The sequence below is a fragment of the Pristiophorus japonicus genome, chromosome 1 (genome assembly GCF_044704955.1).
Source record: "Pristiophorus japonicus isolate sPriJap1 chromosome 1, sPriJap1.hap1, whole genome shotgun sequence".
Classification (NCBI taxonomy): domain Eukaryota; kingdom Metazoa; phylum Chordata; class Chondrichthyes; family Pristiophoridae; genus Pristiophorus; species Pristiophorus japonicus.
This window is the reverse complement of record NC_091977.1, coordinates 21,606,934-21,626,723: the sequence shown is the minus strand read 5'-3', so window position 1 is coordinate 21,626,723 and position 19,790 is coordinate 21,606,934. Positions and strand designations below refer to the sequence as shown.

General features: G+C 43.5%; 1 protein-coding gene across 6 annotated transcripts in view; it reads right to left on the bottom strand.

The window, feature by feature from the left end:
* Positions 1-16,459: 16,459 nt before the first annotated feature.
* LOC139262882 (H(+)/Cl(-) exchange transporter 3) overlaps positions 16,460-19,790 on the bottom strand; it is a 206,733-nt gene continuing 203,402 nt past the window's right edge. For all 6 annotated transcript variants that reach the window (XM_070878121.1, XM_070878148.1, XM_070878130.1 and 3 more), the window contains one exon: positions 16,460-17,039. In XM_070878121.1, coding sequence (XP_070734222.1) covers positions 16,881-17,039 — 159 coding nt within the window. In that variant the 3' untranslated portion in view covers positions 16,460-16,880. The remainder of the gene's footprint in view (positions 17,040-19,790) is intronic.

The following is a 19,790-nucleotide window of genomic DNA, read 5'->3' as shown; positions in this document are numbered from 1 at the left end:
CTAAAGGGACAACTCAAACTGGTTAGTCAGCCTCTTCCCGCTATCTGTTTATTCGTATCTTATACACTATCCCGTCGTGCCCGTACACCTCTCTTTTCAGTCTCTAACACCAGATTCCAGATACTGTCTTAAGTGATCACGTCTGATCAGACAGTATCCTGTCGTGACGCCATTTTGTTGTGGAAAAATATTTCCGAGACTGTATAATATATAAAGAGAGGTTTATTAAATCGGAGACAAAGCTTTGGGAGAAGTGTTAAAGACTCCTGTCTTTGAACCATCTTCTCAAATTGGTATCTGCAGTGAAGTCCTTTTATCTTACAAATTACGTCATTTTACAACATATGCTTTAGCACTACAAAGCTTTGACTTATCGAAGGCTAAGCTTTTGATATATAACCCATCCTGCATTGTGACAGGGCAGTATAAACAAGTGCAGGCTTTTGACACCGGTATAAACAAACATACCTAGCACTTAACTCTCCAGTGTTCATTATCTCACTTTCCAATCTCCATTAACTCAAGGCCAGCATGCCTTAAAGTCTAACTATTTAAAGCATAATGCATCAGGATTGTCCCTTACAAAATTCATTTAAAGGGGAAAATAAAACAAATGTTTGGTCCCGTATACAATCAAGTATATGTCCAAACTCCAACAATCAACAAGGGTAGTGTGTTTGAGGTAGTCTGTAGAGATTTTAGCAAGGTTTTCAGACCAGTCAGACAAGTAGAAGCTCGTGATCCATGGGAAAGTGGCAACTTGCCACATATCACTGCTTCAGACTTTAATGTAGGGAGCATCATCAAGAAGTTTGCAGAAGATACAAACATTGAACATGTGTTTGAGAATGAAGAAAGAAGTTGTAGACTGCAGCAAGATATCAACTAGGCAGGTGAGCAGAACTGTGGCAAATGGAATTTAATCCAGAGAAGTGTGTGTTTTTGTGACTGGAAGGCTGTTTCCAGTGGAGTTCCGCAGGACTCAGTACTCAGACCCTTGCTTTTTGTGGTCTACGTCAATGATCTAGACTTGAATATAGGGGTTATGATTAAGAAGTTTGCAGATGATACTAAAATTGACTGTATGGCTGATAATGAGGAAGAAAGCAGTGAACTGCAGGAAGATATCAATCAACTAGGCAGGTGGGTAGAACAGTGGCAAATGGAATTTAATCTGGAGAAATGCGAGGTAATGCATTTGGGGAGGGCTAACAAAGAAAGGAAATACACTTTAAATGGTACCACACTGAGAAGTATAAAGGGGACCTGGGAGTACATGTCCACAGATCCCTGAAGGTAGCAGGCCAGGTAGATAAGGTGGTTAAGAAGGCATACGGAATGATTGCCTTTATTAGCTGAGGCAAATAAGAGCAGGGTGGGTTATGCTTGAACTGTATAAACACTGGTTATGCCGAAGTACTGCCTGCAGTTCTGGTCACCGCATTACAGGAAGGACGTAATTGCACTGGTGAGGGTACAGAGGAGATTTACTAGGATGGTGCCGGAAGTGGAGAATCTAAGCTATAAGGACAGATTGGATAGGCTGGGTTTGTTTTCCTTGGAACGAGGCTGAGGGATACCTCATTGAGGTGTATAAAATTATGAGGGGCCTAGATATAGTGGATAGAAAGGGCTTATTTCCCTCAGCAGAGTAATCAACAACCAGGGGTCATAAATTTATAGTAATTGGTAGAAGGTTTAGAGAGTATTTGTGGAGAACTATCTTCACGCAGAGGGTTGTGGGGGTTTGGAACTCACTGCCTGAAAGGGTAGTAGCGGCAGAAACCCTCGCCACATTTAAAAAGTACTCGGATGTGCACTTGACGTGCTGTAACCTACAGGGCTATGGACCAAGAGCTGGAAAGTGGGATTAGGCTGGATAGCCTCTTGTTGGCCGGCATGGAAACGATGGACCGAAATGGCCTGCTTCTGTGCTGTAAACTTCTATGATTCTATGGTAATGTATTTGGGGAGCACTAACAAGGCAAGGGAATACACAATAAATTCTAGGATACTGAGAAGTGTAGAGGAACAGAGGACATTGGAGTGCAGGTCCACAGATCCCTGAAGGTAGCAGCACAGGTAAATAAGGTGGTTACGAAGGCATATTTTTGTTTATTAGCTGAGAAATAGAATACCAGAGCTGGGAAGTTATGCTTGAACTGTATAAAACACTAATAGAACCACAGCTGGAGTACTGCATGCAGTTCTGGTCATCATATTACAAGAAATATGTGATTGCACTGGAGAGGGTACAGAGGAGGTTTACAAGGATCTTGCCAAGACTGGAGAATTTTAGCTATGAGGAAAGATTGAATACGCTGCAGTTGTTTTTGAATAGAGGAGGCTGATGGGAGACCCGATTGAGGTGAATAAAATTATGAGGGGTCTGGATAGAGTGGATAGGAAGCACCTATCTGGTTTTTGCCTCTCCCAGGAGATCACATGGCTCCGATTGGGGTGGAGTGTAGAATGTTTCGGTGCAAGGGATGTCGCAGTTGTGTGGGGGGGATTGGTTGGGCTGGATGCTCTTCACCTTTCTGCCATTGTTCATTGTTCATAGGTTTATATAGAAACATAGAAAATAGGTGCAGGAGTAGGCCATTCGGCCCTTCGAGCCTGCACCACCATTCAATAAGATGATCACTGAGATCATTCACCTCAGTGCCCCTTTCCTGCTTTCTCTCCATACCCCTTGATCCCTTTAGCCGTAAGAGCCATATTTAACTCCCTCTTGAATATATCCAATGAACTGGCATCAACAAATCCCTGGGGTAGGGAATTCCACAGGTTAACAACTCTCTGAGTGAAGAAGTTTCTCCTCATCTCAGTCCCTAAATGGTTTACCCTTTATCCTTAGACTATGTCCCCTGGTTCTGGACTTCTCCAACATTGGGAACATTCTTCCTACATCTAACCTGTCCAGTCCCATCAAAATGTTTCTATGAGATCCCCTCTCATCCTTCTAAACTCTAGTGAATACAGGCCCAGTCAATCCAGTCTCTCCTCATATGTCAGTCCTGCCATCCCGGGAATCAGTCTGGTGAACCTTCGCTGCATTCCCTCAATAGCAAGAACGTCCTTCCTCAGATTAGGAGACCAAAACTGAACACAATATTCCAGGTGAGGCCTCACCAAGGCCCTGTACAACTGCAGTAAGACCTCCCTGCTCCTATACTCAAATCCCCTAGCTATGAAGGCCAACATACCATTTGCCTTCTTCACTGTCTGCTGTACCTGCATGTCAACTTTAAATGACTGATCATGACACCCAGATCTCGTTGCACCTCCCCTTTTCCTAATCTGCCACAATTCAGATAATATTCTGCCTTCGTGTTTTTGCCACCAAAGTGGATAACCTCACATTTATCCACATTATACTGCATCTGCCACGCGTTTGCCCAAACACCTAACCTGTCCAAGTCACCCTGCAGCCTTTTAGCATCCTCCTCACAGCTCACACCGCCACCCAGCTTAGTGTCATCTGTAAATTTGGAGATATTACACTCAATTCCCTCATCCAAATCATTAATGTATATTGTAAATAGCTGGGAACCAGCACTGAGCCCTGCGGCATTCCACTAGTCACTGCTTGCCATTCTGAAAAGGACCCGTTTATCCCAACTCTCTGCTTCCTGTCTGCCAACCAATTCTCTATCCACGTCAGTACATTACCCCCAATACCATGTGGTTTAATTTTGCACACCAATCTCTTGTGTGGGGCCTTGTCAAAAGCCTTCGAAAGTCCAAATACACCACATCCACTGGTTCTCCCTTGTCCACTCTACTAGTTACATCCTCAAAAAATTCCAGAAGATTTGTCAAGCAGGATTTCCCCTTCATAAATCCATGCTGACTTGGACCGATCCCATCACTGCTTTCCAAATGTGCTGCTATTTCATCTTTAATAATTGATTCCAACATTTTCCCCACTACTGATGACAGGCTAACCAGTCTATAATTACCCACTTTCTCTCTCCCTCCTTTCTTAAAAAGTGGTGTTCCATTAGCTACCCTCCAGTCCATGGGAACCGATTCAGAGTTGGAAAATGATCACCAATGCATCCACTATTTCCAGGACTACTTCCTTAAGTACTCTGGGATGCAGACTATCAGGCCCCGGGGATTTATCGGCCTTCAATCCCATCAATTTACCTAACACAATTTCCCGCCTAATAAGTACTTCCTTCAGTTCCTCCTTCTCACTAGACCCTCGGTCCCCTAGTATTTCCGGAAGGTTATTTGTGTCTTCCTTTGTGAAGGCAGAATCAAAGTATTTGTTTAACTGGTCTGCCATTTCTTTGTTCCCCATTATAAATTCACCTGAATCTGACTGCAAGGAACGTACCTTTGTTTTCACTAATCTTGTTCTCTTCACATATCTGTAGAAGCTTTTGCAGTCAGTTTTTATGTTCCCACGAAGCTTCCTCTCATACTCTATTTTCCCCCTCCTAATTAAACCTTTGTCCTCCTCTGCTGTATTACAAAATTCTCCCAGTCCTCAGGTTTGCTGCTTTTTCTGGCCAATTTATATGTCTCTTCCTTGGATTTAACACTATCCTTAATTTCCCTTGTTAGCCACGGTTGAGCCACCTTCCCCGTTTTATTTTTACTCCAGACAGGAATGTACAATTGTTGAAGTTCATCCATGTGATCTTTAAATGTTTTCCATTGCCTATCCACCGTCAACCCTTTAAGTATCACTCGGCAATCTATTTGAGCCAATTCACGTCTCATACCATCGAACTTACCTTTCCTTAAGTTCAGGACCCTCGTCTCTGAATTAACTGTATCACTCTCCATCTTAATAAAGAATTCCACCATATTATGGTCACTCTTCCCCAAGGGGCCTCGCACACCAAATTTTTAATTAGTCCTTTCTCATTACACATCACCCAGTCTAGGATGGCCAGCTCTCTAGTTGGTTCCTCGACATATTGGTCTAGAAAACCATCCCTAATACACTCCAGGAAATCCTCCTCCACCGCATTGCTACCAGTTTGGTTAGCCCAATCAATAGGTAGATTAAAGTCGTCCATGATAACTGCTGTACCCTTATTGCACACATCCCTAATTTCTTGTTTGATGCTGTCCCCAACCTCACTACTACTGTTTGATGGTCTGTACACAACTCCCACTAGCGTTTTCTGCCCTTTGGTATTCCGTAGCTCCACCCATACCAATTCCACATCATCCAAGCTAATGTCCTTTCTTACTATTGCAGTAATTTTCTCTTTAACCAGCAACACCACCCCACCTCCTTTTCCTTTCTGTCTATCCTTCCTAAATGTTGAATACCCATGCGTGCAATAAAGGTACAGCAGTTATCATGGGCGACTTTAATCTACATATTGATTGGGCTAAGCAAATTGGTAGCAATGCGGTGGAGGAAGATTTCCTGGCGTGTATTAGGGATGCTTTTCTAGACAAATATGTCGAGGAACCAACTGTTTATGTAACCTTCCGGGCTGCTGACCGAAGGCTGTGTGGTTCTTTGTCGGCCGGTGCAGACATGATGAGCCGAAATGGCCTCTTTCTGTGTTATAGATTTCTATGTTTCTATGTTTTCTATTTCCCTTGGCAGAGAGGTCAATAAGCAGAAGTCATAGATTTTAACTAATTGGTAGAAGGATTAGAGGGGAGTTGAGAAAAAGCTTTTTCACCCAGATGATGCTTGAGGGTTTAGAACTCACTGCCTGAATGGGTGGTAAATGCAGAAACCTCATCACATTTAAAAAATACTTGGATGTGCATTTGAAGTGCAGGGGCCAAATGGCCTACTCCTGCTCCTATTTCTTATGTTCTTACGTTAACCTACAAGGCTACGGATCAAGAGCTGCAAAGTGGGATTGGGTTGGCTTGTTTTTTTTGGGCTGGCCTCCTTCTGTGTCGTAAATTTCTATGATTCGATTTAAGAAAAGAGCAGTGGAATTATCCTGGTATCAACCAAGACCTAACAGCTGGACTCAATGATTATCTGTATCTGATGGAATCTTTCATTCAGAAATGTCGATAATAATTAAGCTAATGGGGGTCATTTTAACAGTATCAGATCAGTCAGCTATTCCCCTGACTCCATCGTATCTTGTTGCTAAGGAGTGGCTAAGTTCACTCTAGACTGTATTTAAAGCCTAATCACCACGCGAGGCACAGCCCGAAGGCAATTGGACTTTAATTGCTGTTGTTGAAATAAGTTCGCAATTATTCTGAATTCTGAATTCCTGATTCCACATTAGAAGAAGTCAGCAGGAAATGACTGTTTTTCTTTTTTTTTAAAGTATGACCTCTGAAGTGCTGTGGAGTCTAAACTTAAAGAGGGAGAGAGCTCTCCCGTGGCATTGCTCACAGTTAGTGCAGGATCTGGAGTTTGGTTACTGTGCCTTGGTCTATCTCCAGCCGTATGTCAGTGGGTAGCACTCACACCTCTGAGTCAGAAGGTTGTGGGTTCAAGTCTCACTCCAGAGACTTGAGCACAAGATCTAGGTACCAATATCACCATCCAGATTTGGAAATATATCGTCATTCCTTCATTGTCGCTGGGTCAAAATCCTGGAACTCCCTCCCTGGTAACACTGATGGGAGCACCTTCACTTCATGGACCGCAGCGGTTCAAGAAGACAGCTCACCACCACCTTCTCAAGCACAATTAGGGATGGGCAATAAATGCTGGCCTTGCCAGCCACGCCTACATCCCGTGAATGAATAAAATAAAATTTCCCTCAGCAATAGGAAACAAAAAATCTCTCATCCCACACAATACCATTATCTCAAATTTTTTTGATTTAATGGCTTAGCATTAAAGGAAACAATGTTATTTTCTTCCAGCAATCATGCCATAGATATTTGCAAATATTCTACTTGTGTCACAGTGCATTCTGGGTATTGTAGATGTACAAAAGCAGGCTGAAAATTACAACTCACATAATGTATCTCACACACAGAATGTAACCACAGGAGTTAGAGCTCTTCCTCCAGTTCTGTTTCTACCTGGGTGTCAGGTGACGTGGATTGTCCAGGTGTACTCTGGCTGTTGTAGTTCCACTCTAGGTGTTGTAGATGTACACTAGGAGGGTTAAAATTCTAAAGATGCATCTCTCTCGCTCGCTCGCTCTCTCTCACATACACACACGCACACACAGAACCCGCAATCTTATTGAAACTTCCCTATCCCCCATTTACTGGTGCCCCTCCCCTATCCCCCAATTTACTGGTTCCTCTCCCCTATCCCCCTATTTACTGGTGCCCCTCCCCTATCCCCCAATTTACTGGTTCCTCTCCCCTATCCCCCTATTTACTGGTGCCCCTCCCTATCCCCCATTTACTGGTGCTGCTCCCCTATCCCCCCCATTTACTGGTGCCCCTCCCTATCCCCCATTTACTGGTGCCCCTCCCTATTCCCCATTTACTGGTTCCTCTCCCCTATACCCCCATTTACTGGTGCCATCCCTATCCCCCATTTACAGGTGCCCCTCCCTATACCCCATTTAATGGTGTCCCTCCCCTATCCCCCCATTAACTGTTTGTACTTGCTATGACAGTGTCAACATAACAAAAACAGATTACTTGCTGTATCAGCATACTAACTTTTTGTGTTTCATGCACAAGGACCCCCAGGTATCCATATACACTACATCAAACGCACTACCCTCATTGACCCTCCTGGTTACCTTCTCAAAAAATTCTATCAAGTTAAAGTCTAATACATACCACAAAAATCAAGGGACCCAGTACTGAGCCGTGCAGAACCCAATTGGAAACAACCTTCTGGTCACAAAAAGTCCCCTCAACCATTACCTATTGCTTCCTAAAACTGAGCCAATTTTGGATCTATCTTAGAAAAGCAAAATACTGCGGATGCTGGAATCTGACTTTCCCTTGGATCCCATGGGCTTTTACTTTTCTGACCAGTCTGCCATTCTAACAGTGGGACATTGTCAAAAGCCTTGCTAAAATCTATGTAGACTACGTCAAATGTGCTAATCTCATCGACACTCCTTGTTACCTCCTCAAAAAATTCAATGAAGGTAATCAGAAATGATTTTCCCTTAACAAGTCCATGCTGACTGTCCTTGATTAAAATGTGCCTTTCTAAATGAAGATTTATCCTGTCTCTCAGTATTTTTTCCAATAATTTTCCTACCACCGAGGTTAGGCTGACTGGTCTGTAATTACTCGGTCTATCCCTCTCTCACTTTTTTAACAACAGTACGATAGCAGTCCTCCGGCACCACACCTGTAGCCAGAGAGGACTGGAAAAATGGTCAGAGCCTCTGCTATTCCCTCCTTGCTTCGCTTAACAGCCTGGGATACATTTCAACCGGGCCTGGCGATTTATCTACTTTCAAAATGCTAAGCCCCTTAATATTGCCTCTCTCACTATGTTTATCTCATTTAATATTTCACATTCTTCCCCCTTGACTACAATGTCTGCATCCACCCTCTCTTTTGTGAAGACAGGCACAAAGTATTCATTAAGAACCTACTCATGTCTTCCGCCTCCACACACAAGTTACCTAATAGGCCCTACCCTTTCTTTAATTATCCTCGCTCTTAAATGTATTTCTAAAACATCTTTGGGCTTTCCTTGATTTTACTTGCCAATATATTTTCATGCCTTCTCTTTGCTCTCCTAATTCCCTTTTTAATTTCACCCCTGCACTTACTATGTTCCTCTGGGCTTTCTGCAGTATTTAGCTCTTGGTATCTGACATAAGCTTCCCTTTTTTGCCTGATCCTACCCAGTGCACCTTGACATTCAGGGGGCTCTAGATTCGGGAGTCCCACCTTTTTTCTTTGTGGGAACATATTTGCTCTGTACCCTCACTATCTCCTCCTTGAATGTCTCCCACCATTCGGACACTGATTTACCTTCACGTAACTGTTTCTAGTCTACTTTTGTTTGCTAAATTACATCTCAGCTTAGCAAAACTGGCCTTTCCCCAAATGAGAACTTTTATTGCTAGTCTATCTTTGTCGTTTTCCATAACTATCCTAAATCTAACTGACTTATGATCACTAGCACCAAAATGCTCTTCCACTGATACCCTTTCCACTTCCCCAGCTTCATTCCCTAAAATCATGTCCAGACCAACCTCTCTCTTTTTGGGCTTGACAGGTACTGGCTAAAAAAGTTCTCCTGAATGCATTTTAAGAATTCTGCTCACTCTATACCTTTTACACTGATTCTATCCCAGTTAATATTGGGGTAGTTGAAATCCCCTACTGTTACCGCCCTATTGTTTTTGCACTTCTCAGAAATTTGCCCACACATTTGCTCTTCTATCTCCCTCTGACTATTTGGGGATCTGTAGTACACCTCCAGCAGTGCGATTGCCCCTTTTTTGTTCTTCCATTTAACCAATAGGGCCGCATTTGATAATTCTTCGAACATATCTCCCTTCGCACAGCTGTAATTGTTTCTTTATCCAATACTGTGACTCCTTCCTCCTATCATGTCTGAAAATCCAGCAGCCAGGAATGTTGAGCTTCCATTCCTGCCCTTGTTTCAGTAATAGCTATGATATCATACATCCACATGTCTATCTGTGCCCTCAGCTCATCTGCCTTAGTCACGAGACTCCTTGTATTGAAATATATATTATGCACTGCCAAACCCCTTTGTTGACTAGTTTCTAGCCTTTGTTTCCCCAGCTACCAAACTCACTTACGAATTTCCTGCCTTCCATTTCTAGCTTTGCTTCTCTCCCTTCTGAATCTACGCTCAGGTTCCCATCCTCTCACTTCCCCATCGCCCAGAAATAGGCCATTTAGCCCCTCGAGCCTGTTCTGCCATTCAATGAGATCTTGGCTGATCTGTGATCTAACTCCATATACCCACCTTTACCCCATATAGACGATGATATAGCTTAATGCCCCTGGTTAATAAAAATCTATCAATCTCAGTTTTAAAATGAACAATTGATTGAGCATCAATTACCGTTTGAGCCCATTGACATTCAATGGCATTACCATCGCCAAATCCTCCCACCATCAGCACCCTGGAGATCACCATTGATCAGAAACTTAACTGGACCAGCCACATAAATACTGTGTCAGAGGCTGGGTATCTTACAGTAAGTGACTCACCTCCTGACTCCCCAAAGCCTTTCCACCATCTACAAGGCACAAGTCAGGAGTTTGATGGAATACTCTTCACTTGCCTGGATGAGTGCAGCTCCAACAACACTCAAGAAGCTCGACACAATCCAGGACAAAGCAGCCAGCTTGATCGGCACCCCATCCACCACCGGCGCACCATAGCTGCAGTGTGTATCATCTACAAGATGCACTGCAGCAACTCGCCAAGGCTTCGAAACAACATTTCCCAAACCTCTACCACCTAAAAGAACAAGGGCAGCAATGGGAACACCAACACCTGCAAGTTCCTCTCAAGTTATAAACCATCCTGACTTGGAAATTTATCGTTGTTCCTTCATCGTCGCTGGGTCAAAATCCTGGAACTCCCTCCCTAACAGCACTGTGGGAAGTACCTTCACCACACGGTCTGCAGCGGTTCAGGAAGGTGGTTCACCACCAACTTCTCAAGGGCAATCAGGGATGGGCAATAATGCTGGCTTTGCCAGTGATACCAACATCCCGTGAATGAATTAAAAATAGAGTTCCAAATATCTACCACACTTTGCATGTTTCCTAATTTCACTCCTAACTTTTAGGCTAGGCCCCCTAGTCCTAGACTCCCCAACCAGCAGAAAGAGTTTCTCTCTATCTACTGCAGCCAATGTTCCCTTAAGCTGCCGTGCAGCTAACTCACCAGCTTTTAATTGGGAAAAACCACAAATGCGAGATATTTTGAATGAGCCATGCAGCCCCTTAAAGGGACTGTGCAGCCAAAAAATTTTATCAAGGGATCACTGACCCTAACGGTCCCCTTAATATCTTGACAACTTTGATCAAATTACCCTTTAAATTTTTAAATTTCAGGGAATACAACCCTTGTCTCATAACTTAACCCTTGGCATCCATGTATTATTCTTGTATATCTACGCTGCATTCCCTCCAAGGCCAATATATCCTTCCTACAGTATGGTGTCCAGAACTGTGCCAGGTGTGGTCTAACCTTACCAGAGTAAGGAACAAAAGCTGCTGGAAAATGTACACTGCGTCTGGAAAGAGAAAAAAAATCTCTCATGCTATTGCGATCATTTCTGATTCTAGTTGAGGACTTACATTTGTTTTATTTTCAAAGACTCGAAGAGGTTGCCCCTTTAGTATTCAGCTGTGGAATTAGGAGGAAGAACGAAACAGTCGGAGCAAAAATAGCTTTTTTTTAATTAATCAGTACATCTTTTTAATAAGCACACTACCTTTGTGTCTGATCCTTCAAAATTGATAACAATGAAGAGTTAGGAGTTGCATATTCCTGCATTGATACATTGATCTTGGACACAGGTAGTGTACATTTACTTCTCATGCTCCACTTCTTTAGTTTTGACACAGATGCAAAGGGGAGGGGTGAAGGAACAGTGAAGAAACCAAAAATGACCAACAGCACCAAAAGAGATTACTGATCATTTATCGGATTTCTGATGTGGGATTTTGCGGTGTGAAAACTAGCTGCCTATGCAACAAGTGACCAACACTTTAAAACAAAATAATAATTGACTGTGAAGAGCATTGGAAAGAGTTCTAACTTGCGTTCATATTGCGCATAATCATGCCAAAGCACCGGACAACTAATGGCTTAGCTTTGAAGTGCAGTCACTGTTGTTATGCAGGCAAAATAATCCATTACAAAGCTATAATAGTAGCTTTCAAAAAGGAATTGTAACAAGTAGTTGAAGGACGAAAAATTGCAGGGATATGGTCAAAGAGCAGGAAGGGTAGGACTAAGTGGATTGCTTTTCGAAAGAACCAGTGCAGATGCGATGGGTCGAATGGCCTCCTTCTGTGCTGTACTCTTCTATGATTCCAGGAACATCAATGTCTCTGTTGGTTTGTGCAATCTTTCAGTTACCGAAAGCAATTGTGGGATCTGGAACTCTCAAGAAAAATGGCTACCACACACCCCATCCCCAAAGTGCTTCAAAATCAATGAAGTACTTTTGAAGTGTGGCCACTATTGTAATGGAGGCAATCGCACAGCAAGCTCTCACATACAGCATATTTAGATAAATGACCAGATAACTTTTAGTAATGTTGCTCGAGGGATAAATTTTGGCCAGGACACCAGGAGAACTGCCCTGCTCTTCTTCAAAATTGTGTCTTGGGATATTTTACGTCCACCTGAGAGGGTAGGCGGGACCGGATTTAACGTCTCATGTGAAAGATGGCATCTCCGACAGTGCAGGGCTCTCTCAGTGCTGGAGTGGGAGTGTCAGCCTGGATTATGTGCTCAGGTCTCTGGAGTGAGACTTGAACCCACAACCTTCTGACTCCAAAGTGACAGTGAGCCACAGCCAACAGCTACTCGAATATAAAGGATTTAAAGCATCTTTAGAAAAGAATCTCTCACCGAAAGCAGGCACATTCTCACGACGACAAATAGATGCAGCACCAGGAAGAGATTACAAGAATAGATCAGCATTTATTTAGCATCTTGTCACATCTCAAATCACTTCACTCACATTGAATTAAGTAAATATATATTTGTAAATTGTAAAAAAAAACTTATTGGCACATTAAGCAGGTGCTAGACAGATCTTTCTTTTGCCCAATTTCGCTTCACCATCTCTCCTGAAGGTTAGAATTCCAGGGGATCTTTGTGTCTTCCAATCCCTCAGCAAGTGGTCATTCTCCATTTCTGCTGGTGCAGACTTGGTGGGCCGAAAGACCTCCTTCTGTGCAGTACTATTTTATACATCTAGATAATGAGCAAGTTAACACACAGCCAAGTCTGATCCTATCCAAGCAGCCACGCTTTCCAGCAGGCATCACCGGACTGCAATCAGCAATGGAAACACTGGCCGAATTTCCCTTCCAAGGATACAAAGCCCGATTCTAATGCACCTTCGGCCACCTTTTCTTTATCATCGCTGGGTCAAAGTCCTGTAACTCCCGACAGTGCTGTGGGAGTTCCTTCACCACATGGACTACAACGGTTGAAGGCTGCGGCCCACCACCACCTTCTCGAGGGCAACTAGGGATGGGCAACAAATGCCGGCCTTGCCAGTGATGCTCACATCCTAACAACTTGCATTTATATAGCACCTTTAACATAGTAAAACATCCCAAGGTGCTTCACAGAAGCATTATAAAACAAAATTTGATACGGAGCCACATGAGATATTAGGGCAGACGACCAAAAGCTTGGTCAGAGATAGATTTTAAGGAGCTTCTTGAAGGAGGAGAGGTAATGAGGCAGAAAAAGACCTCCGGACGTCTCAAAGCGCTTTGCAGCCAATGAAGTACTTTTGGAATGTAGTCACTGTTGTAATGTGGAAAACACTGCAGTCAACTTGCGCACAGCAAGCTCCCACAAATAGCAATGTGATAATTACCAGATAATCTGTTTGTGTTACTATGATTGAGGGATATATATAGGCCATGACACTGGGGATAACTTCCCTGCTCTTCTTCAAAATAGTGCCATGGGATCTTTTACATCCACCTGAGAACTATGATTGAGAACTGGGCCTTGGTTTAACGTCTCATCCGAAAGACGGCACCCTCTGACAGTGCAGCACTCCCTCAGCACTGCACAGGAGCGTCAACCTAGAATTTTTTTTAAAAATGTGCTCAAGTTCCTAGAGTGGGACTTGAACCCACAACCTTCTGACTCAAGAGTGTGCCGCCCACTGAACCACAGCTGACACTGTGATATTGGCCTTTATCTTAGGAGGGCTGGAGTACAAAGTGGAAGAAGTGATGCTTCAGCTCTGGTTAGACCCCGCCTTGAGTACTGCATTCAGTTCTGGGCACCACACCTCAGGACGGATATGTTAACTTTGGCGGGGATGCAGCGCAGATTCAGAGGGGTTTAGGGAAGGAATTTCAGAGCTTAGGGCCTCGTCAGCTGAAAGCACGGCCACCAATGTTGGAGTGATTAAAATCGGGGATGCTCAAGAGGCCAGAATTACAGATCCGGAGAATTAATTATTTTTAAAAACTTGACAGAGATCAGAGAATTTAATATTGGAGAGACAAGGATGGAACCCAAGACCTTGCGGCCTGCATGGCTCTAATTTAGTTTCCTGACTGAATAATAAAAAAGGGATAAAATCAACATGGCAAAGTAAGAGATGTGGCAAAGCCCCAATTAAACTCCCAACAAAGGTTTACTGTTTTAACAGAGAATTTAATACAATATATTATACAATCAAACTTTCACAGTAACCATAATTAAGCTCACCTTAAGAATGTGAAATTCTAACACACCAAATATAAATAAAAAACATCCAGGATCAGTATTAAATACAAGTCTAGGCAACATCACAGGTTAACAAAGACGAAGCATTCTTCATTAACCGAAAGCAGGGCGACAGAACAACCGGACATGGGCGCCGTCCCCACAGGCTCTTGCTTTAAAACTTTCCGCTATAACTGGCAGGCGTTGGGGGGGGGGGGGGGGGGGGGGGGAGTGACTCTCATCAGGTGCTGCAGACACTGCGGTTGCCATGTAAAAGGAAGTGGCTCCCACAAGGAGTGTTTGAGGTGAATAGTATAGATACATATAAGGGGAAGCTAGATAAACACACAAGGGAAGAAAGGAATAGAAGACTATGCTGCTGGGGTGAGATGATGAGGGGGCGGGAGGAGGCTCGCGTGGAGCATAGATGGCAGCACGGAGCTGTTGGACCGAAAGGCCAGTTTCTCTGCTGCCCATTCTATGCAAGACACATCAGCATCTGAAGAGAGGAAAGGCAGCTTATTATTTTGGGGGCAGACCCTTTGTCATAACTGAATTTGGTCATGATCTGTACCCATAAAGGGAAATGCTTTTTGAATTAGCTTCTCTTCTCTCTTTACAGCTGCTGACTTTCCTGCTGTGCTTCTCCAGTATTTTCCTTGTGATTTGACATTGCCATTATTAGTTTCCAATTATTGACTATGTTGAACTGAAACGCCAATCCAACGCTTCCTTAAAATGAGATGTTGAATTCTGTATGGATTTCATTATTTGGAAAATACTTTTTAAAAAAAAAACATGATCTTCGCTAAATTAATGGTTCAGGGCATAGGATGAATGCAAGGAAGCAATTAACTGATTACGCTTAATCATTTTAAAAGTAGCTCACACTTAGTTTACATTCCACTCTCCCAAACGAGCTCGAGATCTGTTAAAAACTCATTGAGTGACAGTCTCTTACAGCAGTGTGACAGAACAAAATGAGATCTGCTAATGAAAATCCTCCCAATTCTGTACATAGAAAGTGTAGGCTACCTTGATATTAACATTTGGAGATTTAGTGCAAACTTCAAGTCATTTGAAAAGCAATATCTGCTTTTCAAGAAAGTTTATATTTTAGTCTGATATTCCTTAAAAATAACTACACAGGAGATGCCATAAGTATCCTAAAATAAATGGACTCAGTTTTTTTTTTAAATGTGCATGAATTCCAGTTTTTCAGCTGTACCATTTAAAGTCAATTTAGTTGAAGCAGATGATCCCAATCGTTTTGTAAACATGTCTGTACTGCCAACTTAATGCTCAATGATAATGTGAATTCAATGTGCTAAAACTAAACCTCAAACGCACTCAAGACGGCTTCAATAGCGGGACTCGACCACTTGATGTCGACAGTAAAAAAAAACACATTTGCCCTGAAGATAAAATGCACATTTTGTCATGATAACTTGCTTAAAACCTAGAAAATAAACCGTGTGAAAGATTCCACACAGTTAGAATCATTCCAGTGATGAATATTCAAAACAGTGGTGGCAGTCAGATTGGAACACTTCGCCCAGATCTAGCACATACGCAATTACTTGTGCTGTACTGTATCCATAATGTCCATGTGCACGCAAACATCATACAGAGACTATTAGCAAGTGGTCATCATTCGGCGTCTTGTAGTGAAAGGAAGGGGCAAGGGAAGGGATCAATTTCCAATTAAGCAGAAACATGCAGTTCTGCATTAATCAACCCTCAGAACTTCATTAACAGACATTCTTTTTTCGAAAAAAAGAAAAACACAGGATGGATAAAAGGTGTTTCCTCCACAAACTGTCAACCACCAGACTCCAATTATTTCTTACATGGCTTAAAACATCAGAAAAGTGCTTTTTTTGGGAACTTTTGATTTTGGTTTGTTACTTCGGCATGGGGCACAGTCTGCCGTCAGCTGTGGACTGTCACACTTGGTGCTTTTCTGACCGGATTCGCTCTCCTCGCGCGGAATCCCTCTTAATGCGGGGAAACTGCCTGCTTCGGTGGCGACGGTGTTCCCACAAAGCCCTTCAGCTCGCCCGGTGTAAAAGTGGCTAAGAGTTCCGGAAAATGAGCAGAGCTGAATTTAAAGCAACCACCCCACCCCCCCATCCCCCCTCCACAAGGCCCCAAGCTGCCCATGTTTCTGAAATGGACTTTCAGTATTCCGTATGGAGATGCGACACCCTGGAGGCGCGAGTGTGCTGGAGATGGTTTGCTTCAGTGCAGTCCAGCAGTCACCAACAAATCAATGAATGAGCAACGTGGTTCAAGTGTGGCAAAAATAACCATTTATATACCAATCTTTCCACTGCCACTAGATCTTCATTCTTTAATAGCACATCTCAACAACAAAAAAATAATCTTAAAATGTGGAAATATTTAGGTATAGACTTTTTAAAATAAAAGTAGCATCAGGTTTAACACTAAAGTGGGCCACTTCTGAGTAAACGCCTACATCAATGCAGCTTTGAGTGCCAACTGAACTGCGGAAAGACACTGTTGTTATTTTTTTTCCTTCTGTGACGCCGATGAGCTGAAATCTTTGGAGCTGTCAGATCGCTGTGCTCTTTAACAGGTGGGTCTCTTCCTCACTTTCCTCGGGATCCTCCGCTATTGTGTTCAGTTGAACATGATTGACTCCGGATCTTGGTCTGCCATTTGAGCCATGTGACGGAGGATGTCCTTTTTTGTTATAATGCCAAGGAGGCGCCTGAAAAATGGACAAAAGGGAACACAAAACAAGAGAAAGGATTCCGTTTAGTGAGAGGACGGTAAACGCAGTCGCAGTAGCAGGGACAGGACACGACAGGACAAGACAGGGGAGGGGGAAGAGCAGGTGGAAAATGACAGGGAAAAATGATGCTAATCCCATCGGCTGAGATCGGTACCAAACGCGGGACTCGTGACTCCAAATCCGTCGCTCAAGACGAAACGCCTGGAACTTTTATAACCCGGGAAACAAACAATACTTCAGATTTGTTGTTAATTTCATCGATTCAAATGAGCACAGTGTGTGGTATTAGCAGCAGGAATTGGCAAGGAGATGGGGGCGGGTCCTACAAAATTATTAAAGGGAAGAAAGCAGAAAGATGGGGGGGGTGGGGTTGGGGATGGACAGGAAGAAAACGGGCCGCGACCCCCCTTGATCTGGTTAGTATTCTAACAGCAGCAGGATGCATGAAACGTGAATTATGAACGAATAAGCATGAAGCACTTTTGCGTCTGGTGGTGAAGGAGGGGAGATTTGCACTGATCATTCCTAATACTAATTGGATTAGGTAACATTTGGCAGAAGCAAATCACAGGTGCCTAAACCTGGGGGAAAGAGGAGGGAGGGTCAATGTTTGATACATACCAACTCCACTGTAAAACACCAAACAAATTGGAAGGTGAAGGCTATGAGCTGAACAGGCTCTTATACTGTAGGACTCTTGACCATCAGCTATAAAGCATAAAGCACACCGTGCGTGCAACTACAGTTGTAAAAAGACAAGGTATATGAGGCAAAAACTTGAAAATAAAAACAATTCAAAAATCAAAACCAAAAAAAAAAATCAGTTTAATCACAAAGTACGAATACCAGCCGGAATCTGTTTAAACTTTAAAAAAAATTGTGCACCATTTGAAAATTTACAACAAATTATTTTTCTGTGGTACTCTCAGACACACGCACATTACAATGTCGCATTTTCAACAAATGTCGCATTTTCGGGCTCATGTGGAGCATATTCACCAGCATAGATCACTTGGGCCAAATGGTCTGTTCCTGTGCTATAAAATTCTACGTAACAAATAAAAGACAACCAAGACATGATGGCCTACAGGGCAGGTTAATGGCTTGCAACCAGGTGGTGAGGGACCTTGGTTGAAGTGAGTATCATCTCTGCACAGTTCATTGGTGGCCATAGGGCCCGTGTTTTGCTCCCGGGACGGTTAGAAGAGAAAAAAAATCACATGGATGCAGAGGACGGTAGCTCAACTTGGGGTAAGTGAGTCTACCTGTAGTTTTATTACATTGACACCCAGGACTTCCCATTTTAACCACAACTGGGCACTGTTGGGAGGACAGACAGCTCCAATCTTGCAACCACCAATCACATGGTCCCGGGTCATGAGGGGTGTGAAAGGTCACCTCACTTGTAACGTTATCTGCTGGCAGCCACAGGACACTGGGGACTGCACACTACCAATGATTTGGTCTGGATTATTGGACCGGATTTTGACCAAGCGGCCTTCTCACAAAACCCATTTAAAAAGTGAGGTGCAGCCGGTCACAGTGCATGTTGCCTCGCCATATGGAAACTCAATGGGAACAATTTTAACCTAATCCGGTCATCGGGAAAGGGATGGATCGGGTGCAGCGTTGGTTTTACACTGCGCCTGATTGTAATATCGGGTCGGGCATAAAACCGGCATGCTACCCGATCCCGAAGGTTCCTCGCCTGGCGAGTTAGGTTAACTTTGCCCCCGTTATTCGACATGTGCGCAGGTTACCTTTTAAAGGCACTGAAGATGTTTCTTACACTCAGAAGTCACCGAGACAATTCCAGCATTGAGCGGTCAGTACTCGGGTCACCATGCATAACTGCATCAGCACGTTGACTCACTGGACTGATTCAACATGTGTGCAAGGCGAGAAAGTGTAGGTGCACTATATATGGGGCAGGAAAAGACCAGCTGGTCCAGCAAGTCTGCCTCACACCATGATGGGCGATGCATCATGACTACACACTGCTACCCCCAACTCCACCCCACCCCCTTCTCTCCCCACTTGCAGCCAAGTAATCTCCTGGAAGAGGCAAAAAGAGAAAAAAGATCCAGGGCTGATAAGGGAAAAAATACTCTGGAAAATTTCCCTCTGACTCAGAAAACCACGCCTCCGTCTACACCCAACACAACGCGGACCGCCAGTGATTCAAGAAGGCACCCCAGCGCCACCGTCTCAAGTGACTAAATAGGGATGGACAATAAATGCCGGCCATGCCAGCGACCCAAGATGAATTAGAAAAAAGATTTACAGTTGATACTGCTGGGACCGGCATATCAAGGGAGTGAATAGCACTACTATTCACTCGGGTGTGATTCTGAGATCTTCTACTTACAGCATGGAGCAAGCAGTGTGCCACTAAATTAACCTTGCTGTGACAACAGTCCAAAACAAGCTAATACTTTATAGCTGTCAATAAATAACAATGTTAAAATATATACATACACACAGTGGCTTATAAAGCAAGAGATCAAACTGCAGAAAAACAACAGCCACAGACACAGCATCTAGTTACAGGTACTTGCTTTCCTTTCGTTGCAGCACTAGTCAAGCAAGCAGGGCAGTGGAAGGTTAGCACACAGTCAGGCTGGGCAGGTGTGTTTTCACTCACTTAAACCCCACGGCAGGGAGAAAAAGAAGCAGCTAACAATTTGCATCCTGCATCTGCATCAGCGGGTAATAAAATGTCACTGA